The 9936-nt window shown below is 45.4% G+C and overlaps 1 protein-coding gene across 1 annotated transcript in view; it reads left to right on the forward strand.

Moving 5' to 3' along the window:
- Positions 1 to 3598, forward strand: part of LOC141182817 (uncharacterized) — an 81006-nt gene extending 77408 nt beyond the window's left edge. Inside the window, exon 8 of the mRNA XM_073660937.1 lies at positions 1161 to 3598. Within this exon, the coding sequence (XP_073517038.1) occupies positions 1161 to 2938 (1778 nt within the window). The 3' untranslated portion in view covers positions 2939 to 3598. The remainder of the gene's footprint in view (positions 1 to 1160) is intronic.
- The last annotated feature ends 6338 nt before the right edge of the window (positions 3599 to 9936 follow it).

Below are 9936 nucleotides of genomic sequence, written 5' to 3' on the forward strand. Positions count from 1 at the left end.
TTTAGTGTTGGAGTCCCCCTCTCCCAAACATACATTCTTGCTGGGGATGTAAAGTGTTTTTTTTTTATTCTGTCTTCTTTTTTTATACAGGTTCATTCTGTACGATAGTTTGATTGTGTTGGGATTGGCCTGCCTCACTTATGTGAGTCTGTAACTCAATGGTAGTCTTCCAAAAAAGGTCTCCATTGTCTCTTCCAAATGCCCGAGTTTTACATTTAAGACACCTCAGCTCTGCACTATTATAAAAAGTTTGCATTAAATGTATATTTCTTCTTGATACTCATCTGACAGAAAATATTGGCCCTTACTATAGTTTAAATTGCCAGGAGCTACCAAGATGCATACTCTTAATTATCCCAGAGAGGTTTCACCACTAGTTGCTTTTTTTTTTTATCTTTCCATTAGATGTGTTATTGTCTATAGTCAAAGTTTTGCCCATCACCCTTTAACCCCTCTACATTGATCTGTACTTACACAAAGACCCCTAGGATTGGACTTAATGTTGCCTGCTGTTCTGTGGTGTGAGATGACAAGAAGAATAGTCAGGTTGCCGGATGAGAACAAGGAGGGCAGAGAAAATACGAAATCAGAAGACAGTAGTCAGTAAACGGGCTGGGATCACAAGAAGAAACTAAGAAGAAAATACACAACACGGGAGCTGAACACAGAGGACCTAACCAGCGGAGAACAAGGCTGTATCAGGCTGCTTCCGGCATTATGCGTGAGCTTTAATAGGGTGTGGTGCTTTCCATTTGAGTTAAGTAGGGATCATATTTGACTTTGGAAGAGCGGATTTTGCTGTATTGGTTTATGGAAGCCATGTTTCTTTTCAAGAGTTTTTGAGCCACTAATCATGTGGAAACCTCTGTTTTTCCATTGACAGATGAAGGGCCTGAGTGGAGGCTTGTTTTTTGTGAGATGAGTAGAAATTTTTATTGGTATTATTTTCGCATATTTCATATTTGGGAGGCAGAATGAACAAACAGTTGAACACCAAGCTCTACTGGTTCATGCTATGAGATTTTCTATCAGACTGTCTTGGTGAATAATTCAATATTTTTACATAACTTGCCATTTGTACCAACAGTTTAAGTAGAACTGTTCAAAAATATAAATTTCAAGAATATTTTATACAAATATAATTTTTTTTTACTTAGCAGATAACTGTACTAGGAGATCAGAGGGACGGCTGACATCTTCAATTTTCAAATCAGATGAGCTGGAGATCTCACAGGATACAATTGAAGGGAATGCTGTTACTCCAAATTTACCATCATCCCTTCACAGCAAAGATCTGTCATCTTATCCTTTCAAACAGGTCCTATCTTCTGATTCATTACCGACTACTAAGGAAAATCAAAGTCACACAATAAGCATTAAAAAACTAACTGCTCCTAAAGCTAAGAAGCCATTTTCACGGTCAGTATATGGAAATAGTTTTCCCCTCAAAAAGTTTTTTCTTAAACATCAAAAAATTCACACAGCAAAGAATAGATTTCCTTGTTTCAAGTGTATGAAATGTTTTAATAGGAAAGCAAGCCTTCTTAGTCACCAGAGAACTCACACAGGGGAGAAGCCTTTTTCATGTTCAGAATGTGGGAAATATTTTTCAGAGAAATCAAGTCTTATCAAACATCAGATAATTCACACAGGGGATAAGCCTTTTTCATGTTCAGAATGTGGGAAATGTTTTAACCGGAAAGCGCATCTTGATAGACATCAGAGAACTCACACAGGGGAGAAGCCTTTTTCCTGCTCAGAGTGTGGGAAATGTTTTTTCCGGAAAGCGCATCTTGATATACATCAGAGAACTCACACAGGAAAGATGCCTTTTTCATGTTCAGAATGTGGGAAATGTTTTAACCAGAAATCAGATCTTGTTACACATCAGAGAACTCACACAGGGGAGAAGCCTTTTTCCTGTTCAGACTGTGGGAAATGTTTTAACAACAAATCAGCTCTTGTTAGACATCAGAGAACTCACACAGGGGAAAAGCCTTTTTCATGTTCAGAATGTGAGAAATGTTTTACAGGGAAATCAAATCTTGTTAGGCACCAGAGAACTCACACAGGAGAGAAGCCTTTTTCATGTTTAGCATGTGGGAAATATTTTACAGAGAAATCAAGTCTTACCAAGCATCAGATAATTCACACAGGGAAGAAGCCTTTTTCATGTTCAGAATGTGGAAAATGTTTTAACCGTAAAGCGCATCTTGATAGACATAAGAGAACTCACACAGGAAAGATGCCTTTTTCATGTTCAGAATGTGGGAAATGTTTTAACCAGAAATCAGATCTTGTTACACATGAGAGCACTCACACAGGGGAGAAGCCTTTTTTATGTTCAGAATGTGGAAAATGTTTTAACAACAAATCAGCTCTTGTTAGACATCAGATAACTCACACAGGGGAAAAGCCTTTTTCCTGTTCAGAATGTGGAAAATGTTTTACAGGGAAATCAAATCTTGTTAAGCACCAGAGAACTCACACAGGAGAGAACCCTTTTTCATGCTCAGAATGTCGGAAATATTTTACAGTGAAATCAAGTCTTATCACACATCAGAGAATTCACACAGGGGAGAAGCCTTTTTCATGTTCAGAATGTGGGAAATGTTTTAACCGGAAAACGCATCTTGATAGACACCAGATAACTCACACAGGAAAGATGCCTTTTTCATGTTCAGAATGTGGGAAATGTTTTACCCAGAAATCAGATCTTGTTACACATCAGAGAACTCACACAGGGGAGAAGCCTTTTTCATGTACAGAATGTGGGAAATGTTTTAACCAGAAATCAAATCTTCTTAGTCACCAGAGAACTCACACAGGGGAAAAGCCTTTTTCCTGTTCAGAATGTGGGAAATGTTTTAACTGGAAAGCGCATCTTGATAGACATCAGAGAAGTCATAGAGGGGAGAAGCCTTTTTTATATCCTTAATGTGGAAAATGTTTTACTTGAAAAGACACACTTTTAGCAAGAAAAAATCTTGCTAATAAATGAGTGCATACTATAGACTGGAGGTAGCTTCCTTTGACCGAGAACAATGAGAGACAGTGTCCTTCCTGATCAGTGAGAGAACTGCTCTCTCCTCCAGCCCCACACTTAGCTGATTGGTGCAGAGGAGAGGAAGGTACTGGGACCTGTACAGAGGCTGCACTTCCTTACTGAGCAGCTGAAGAACCTAGCTCAATGACCTTTCAGATTATGTAACACTGTTTTACATATTTTTAAAAGTTGTCAGGTTCTGCTATGAACTGAGCCATTTCTTAATGAGTTTGACCTCCTGAATTTAAATTGGACAATTGAGTTTTCCTTTTACTGCTACATATAATTAATGATAAAAGCTTCAGTACTTTGAAACATTATTATTCTTGTAAATATACAGATGCAGAATATTTTGTTATGCCACTTTCCTGATATTTATTTAGAGAAAACTTAGAACAATTCAAATAACTAAAACCTGTCTAAACCTTATTGCGAATTTTAAACAGTTACAGAAATTGCACTACAAAATTAGTCCTCATTCAGTGACAACTGTTTTTTGCTTGTTTCTTGTACTCCTGTATCGGATCATCTATTAAAATTATGCAACAGTAATCTGCAAGTGTTGATGGATTTCCTTTTTCCTTGATATCTTTTCTCCATAGCTGCAATATCTTGGTTACATCTCTCACAACCCTCGTCTCTCACTACTCCACAGTTTGGTGTAAGAAAAGTCTAGAATGTAAGAAATTAATCATTAAGGACATGTTACAGCCAAGATCCTTATATGTTTTGAGGAGAAATGACACCAACTCTTCATAGTTACTGTATCTGCCCTTGAGTTTCCCAAAACGTTAGTTACCACAAATGCAAATCTAGACCATACAGCCTTTTCCTTGCCCTGCAACAACTGAAGAAACTCCTCATCTTGAAAAAGCTTAAAAATCTGAAGTCCAATAAAGACTCCTTCTTTTATTTTTATATTTGCTTCACTTAACCTTGGAAAATTATCAATCAGATGCATGAATGCTTTTACATTTTTATCCATAGCCTTTGCAAAGTTCTTCATTAGGCCCAACTTGATAAGATTTTGTTACCACCATTGCCTAGGTGGATCCTCAACTTCTGGATGCAGGACAGTTTACTCCCTTTCTGAAGTAAATGTCAGAGAGGCCAGTCCCTTTTTTTTGTAGCAATATTCTCTTGCATGACTATCCCACTCACACAGAAAGCAGCAGTACTTTCATGCAACAACCCTGACGACATATGTGAACAAGCAGATGTAGGAGCTTGTAAAGATCTGAGGTTGTAGGTTGTAAGTAATCACCTAGGCAGGTTAACGATGCAACAACATTTTATTGATCACAGCCACGGTAACAAAGCAATTCCAAGAAAATGGCCAAAATACCGTTCTCTCAGTCCTCAAATTCCCAATCTGGGTTCAGTAGTTCCACTGGCTTTGTATAAGGCCATACTCACTGTCTCCCAACTTTAGGTTGGCCCACAGATTTCGTATCTCCAGCCACTATAGTCTGTAGCCACAGTCCATGATCCTCTAGACGACAGATAAAACGATGAAAGCACATGTATCCCGTAGCAGCAGTCCTTGTAAGAAAGTGTAAATCCAAAGAACATAATCCATAATGGTAACATGTTTATCCATTCCTCCTTCCAAGTCCACGGTCTCCATCCTCTTCCTTTCAATCCTTCCACACAACTCTCCCTCAAACATGTCTGTCCTTTCTTCCACTGGGCTCAGTCCCCTCCCAGGTCAGAAGTGATCACATGCTCCCCCCTTAAACATTCACTGTTAGCTAAAAACAATGAAAAATAGTCTAGAAGCCTTCATCTGATACTGCATGTAAGACCCCCTGTGATGACTGCTCCACTGTGTCTCAATCTACAGTCCCCTAATGAGATTATTGGCTGTTGAGACAATGGACTCCTGAGATAAAGATGAGATTAGTGGAATGCTGGACATTTTACAAGTGAATCTAGTGCACATACAGACAAGTTAGCAGAACTATATAAAACATAACAAGCAAATCACTAATACACAATAATAATATTAACAAAAATGGTGGTCCGTTGCTGGAAAAGTATTATAGTCTTTAGAAAGTGGGCAGCTCCTCACAGAGCTCCTGCCGAGCATCTAGCTATTTATCCTATATAAGACCTGACGACCGTCCTGAAAATTGTCATACATCTACCAGTTAACTTTCTGAGTGTGGAGGTACTTTGCTCCAGGGAAAAAAAATGACCAGGAAAAGCCACACAAAGACTGTGGGACAAGCAGGCTCTCAGCTCAAAGATGACACCACGGTTGTCATGCTGGAGACAGATTGAGCAGGGGAGACGAGGCGGAGGGAAGTGGTGGCCAGGCTGTAGCAATTTGCTTGAACAGAAACGCAGGTCTCATCAGGTGACAGTGGCCTTCTTATAGCAGCTACCCACACCTGTGCATGGGTTCCAAGTGGAGGAGTTGGGTGTGCAGGAGATGGGAGAGGCAGCCGCATTGAAGGGGATGAAAAGACCACAAAATTGCATGTGGTACAATACTCACTGCCCGACGGCCTAATCTGCACCAATGGGACATACATGTACCTGAGGAACCTACTTTAAAAGACGTTTTCATTGCAGTGGTACATTGTAAATTCTCTCCATCTGCTTTCAATGTACATTTTGGTGGTCTTAAAGATGAGATAGCAGGTATACGACACTGTGACGGGAGCTAGTTACCCCATCTGCAGATGTCCAATCTTCTTCTGCAGGCCCCTGACAAAGGCTTTTCTTACACTGGGATATATAAAATATGACTATCACACAGTGTTTTATAGAGAATCACACAAGCTATTTTTAGCACCCATTGTTCTCACCAAATAATACCCACAGTAGGCTCCCAGACAGCAGTTATGCAACAACCCATTAATCAGCACATTGTCTGTTTGCCACTGCTAAGAGAGCACAGGAAGGTGGGGGCCAGGATTGCTTCGGTCACATCACAGAATGTCCAACAATATGTGATCCACAATATTCACCCCACTTTATAACATTATGTCCCATTAGCTGCATAGGCTCTACGACAACCCCCATGTGGCAAAATCTTGGAGTACGGGGTTGATCCGTCACAATGCTCCCCCTTCCCGGACAGGATCGGCCTGCCCAGTCTACTCCCCGACGGATCAGCTGGAGGAGGTCCACGATTCATGAGGTTGGTAGCAGGTCAGTTTGTCGGTTTAGTCCATCGGCGTTACCATTTTGCTTGCCGGGTCTATAGTGGATGGTGAAGTCTAACGGTTGTAGCGCCAAACTCCACCGTAGTAGTCTGACATTGTCCCTGGAGACCCGATTAAGCCATACCAGGGGGTTATGGTCCGTTATGAGGGAAAACTGTCTTCCATACAAATATGGTTGGAGCTGCGTGGCAGCCCATACTACTGCCAGGCATTCCTTTTCGACGGCCGCATAGCTGACTTCTCGAGGCAGTAATTTCCGACTCAGATAAGCTATTGGGTGTTCTTGGCCGTCCGGCCCGACTTGGCTCAGTACTGCCCCCAACCCAAACATAGATGCGTCTGTGTGAACAGGTAAAGTTTAGTTGGATCGGGTGCGGCCAATATCGGGGTATTTGTGAAAGCGTCTTTTAGCTGGCGGAAGGCTTCCTCACACTCGGGGGTCCAGGTTACCTGGCGGGGGAGGTTCTTAAGTGTCAGATCAGTGAGGGGCTTGGCAATGCTGCTGTAATTGGGGACATATTTCCTATAATACCCTGCTGTCCCTAGAAAGGCCATGACTTGGGTTTTAATACGTGGGGTGGGCCACTTGGCTACGGCCTCAATCTTGGCGGGTTCCGGTCGTTGTTTTCCACCCCCCACCCAATGTCCTAAATACTGCACCTCTGCTTTGCCTACATGACACTTGTTGGGGTTCAGGGTGATTCCGGCTTTGTGGATCCTATCCAATACTGTCTCTAGGTGATTTAGATGCTCATCCCATGTCGCGCTGTAGACGGCGATGTCATCCAGGTAGGCACAAGCATAGTCCTGGAGACCAGAAGCCGGTCAGCCAGCCTCTGGAAGGTCGCGGGGACATTCTTCATCCCAAATGGCATAAACCGAAACTGGAATAAGCCAAACGGGGTGAGAAATGCAGACTTGGGAATAGCATCAGGACTTAGGGGGATCTGCCAATAGCCTTTGCATAGATCGATGGTGGTCAAATACTTTGCCCCAGCCAGCCGGTCTAACAACTTGTCCACACGCGGCATGGGATACGCATCCATCACAGTTTTCTCATTTAGCTTTCGATAGTCTACACAAAACCTGGTAGTCCCATCTTTCTTAGGCACTAACACTACAGGGGACGCCCAGGGACTATCTGACTCCTCAATGACCCCTAAACGCAACATCTCCTGTATCTCTTGTCGCATCCCTTCTCGTACAGACTCCGGGACGCGGAAGGGGGGGTTGTCTCAGGGGGGTCTGATCTTGTGTCTCAACCTTGTGTTGTGCAAGTCGGGTGAATCCCGGTCTCTCTGAGAACATCCTCTGCCGCTGCCTCAGCAATGCCTCGGCCTGCTCTCCCGGGCCCCTAGGTTTTCTCCTAAGTGTACCTGGTCCCAGGTTTTCGACTGAGTCCTCTCACCTAAGACATCAGGCAAGGGGAGTTCGGCTAAATCCTCTGTTTCGGGTGCGCAGATGGCAGCTACCTTTTCAGGGCGCTCCCGGTAGGGCTTCAGCATATTCACGTGGAACATGCGGATAACCCTGGGGTCGTCACAATCGGCGACATTGTAAGTGGTGTCGGCTATTTTCCCCACTACCCGGTAAGGCCCCTGCCATGCGGCCTGGAATTTGTTCTGCCTAACCGGTTCTAATACCAGGACCTTCTGTCCTATCTCGAAGGTGCGTTCTCTAGCCCTCTGATCTTACCATACGAGCTGGCGCCATTGGGCTGCCTGCATGTTCACGCGCACAGCCTGAGTCAACTCCTGCAGGCGGTCCCGGAGTTCCAGCACGAAGGGCACGATAGGGGTTCCTGCTATGGTTTCCTCCCCTTCCCAGAGTTCCCGCACTAAGTCTAGAGGCCCCCTCACCCGCCTCCCATATAACAGTTCAATTGGGGAGAACCCCGTAGATTCTTGGGGCACCTCCCGATTGGCGAACAGGAGGTGCGGCAAGAATTTCTCCCAGTCCCTGTAGGTCCTGGTGAACGTCCCAATGAGTTGTTTTAACGTTCCGTTAAAGCACTCACACAACCCATTGGTCTGCGGATGGTATGGGGCGCTTCTAATGGACTTTACACCACACAGTCTCCACAGTTGGTTGGTCACCTCTGCCGTAAATTGGGTGCCCTCATCCGAGATAATCTCCCGGGGAAATCCAACCCGTGAGAAAACCTGGAGCAGAGCAGCCGCCACCGTCTCTGCCAGTATGTTAGGTAAGGCAACCGCCTCTGGATACCGCGTGGCGTAATCTATCACTGTCAATATATACCTTTTCCCTGATGGACTGGGTTTGGCTAACGGCCCTATCAGATCGACCGCTACTCGGCTAAATGGCTCCTCCACAATGGGAAGGGGATGTAATTTGGCCTTGCAGCGATCTCCCCTCTTGCCAATGCGCTGGCAACTGTCACAGGTCTGGCAGTACTGACGAACATCATGGGATAACCCTGGCCAAAAGAAGTTTTGTGTCAGACGATGCCTGGTGTGGCTAACTCCGAGGTGCCCCGCCAAGGGTATGTCATGAGAAATTCGCAGCAACTCCTGCCTATACTTTTTGGGAACTACCAGCTGTCGTTTTATAGTGGGGCTCGTCCCTGAGTGAGTTTGCTCTGTAACCCCTGTAGAGGAGTCCCTGATGCCATATAAACTGTTCACCTTCCAGTACCCCTCTCCCCTCCTGTGCCTTCCCGCGATAACCCTGCAATGAGGGATCCTCTAGTACCTCCCTCCTAAATTCTGCTGGGGTGTCCCATGAAATGTGTCTGGCTATGGGAATACGCGAAGGGCTGTAGTGTCTTACCTGGGCCTCCTCCGAGTGTGATTCCGCCTCCGCAGCTCGAGCTTGTCTCTGGGTAGTCACAGGATATGTCTCAGCCAGGGGGGCGACCGAGAAGGAAGACAACATGGGCCCCAAGTCATTTCCCAGCATCTGCAGGCAAATCCTTCTTCATGCCGGTCTCGACAAGGCCATCCCCGACCCCTCCAGTTCAGGTGAATCTTGGCCGTGGGCAGTCGATGTATGGCTCCCCCAGCTACTCGGACCGCCACTGTCCGACCCGTCTTTTGGCCTTGGGCGAGATGTGACTTCACAAGGGTCAGAGTAGCTCCAGAATCTCTTAATCCCTGCAGCCGTTTCCCATTAATCCACACCGACTGTTGATGTTGTTGTCGATTATCTGCCTGGGCTGCCTGCACAGGGTCCACTTCATGCAGCACTCCCTCTATCTCTTCCATCCCATAATTAGCCATAGCCACCGATGCCGGGTTGGCTTCGCCTTGGTAGCAGTGTACAGCGGCCTGGTTGAAGGTAGCCATTTCCGGTTTTGGCCACTGGGTGCGCTGGGTCCGGTTGGGACAGTGTCTCTGCAGGTGACCCAGCTGATGGCAGGTGTGGCATCACACCCCAGGAGGACTCTGGTAGGCCGGGGTATTGGTGGGTCCCCCGCCAAGCTTCTGTTTAGGGGCCTCCAGACCCATGGGAGGGCCCCTTGAGACAGTTTTGGACCCTGACAATTGGGCCCTCCTGGCATCATAATGTTCATCGGTCAGCCGTGCGGCCTCCTCAAGAGTCGTCGGTCCCGAAGCCAATCTTGCGTCTCGGGAGTTAACCCAGTAAAGAATCGTTCTAACGCGATGAGCTGTAGGACATCCTCCTTCATGTCTGCTTTGCTACCTTGTACCCACTGTAGCAGTGACCACCATAGTTTGCAGGCCCATTCTGCGTGGG

The sequence above is a fragment of the Phyllobates terribilis genome, unplaced genomic scaffold (assembly GCF_046119375.1).
Source record: "Phyllobates terribilis strain yellow unplaced genomic scaffold, ASM4611937v1 Scaffold_36__1_contigs__length_13169755, whole genome shotgun sequence".
Classification (NCBI taxonomy): Eukaryota; Metazoa; Chordata; class Amphibia; order Anura; family Dendrobatidae; genus Phyllobates; species Phyllobates terribilis.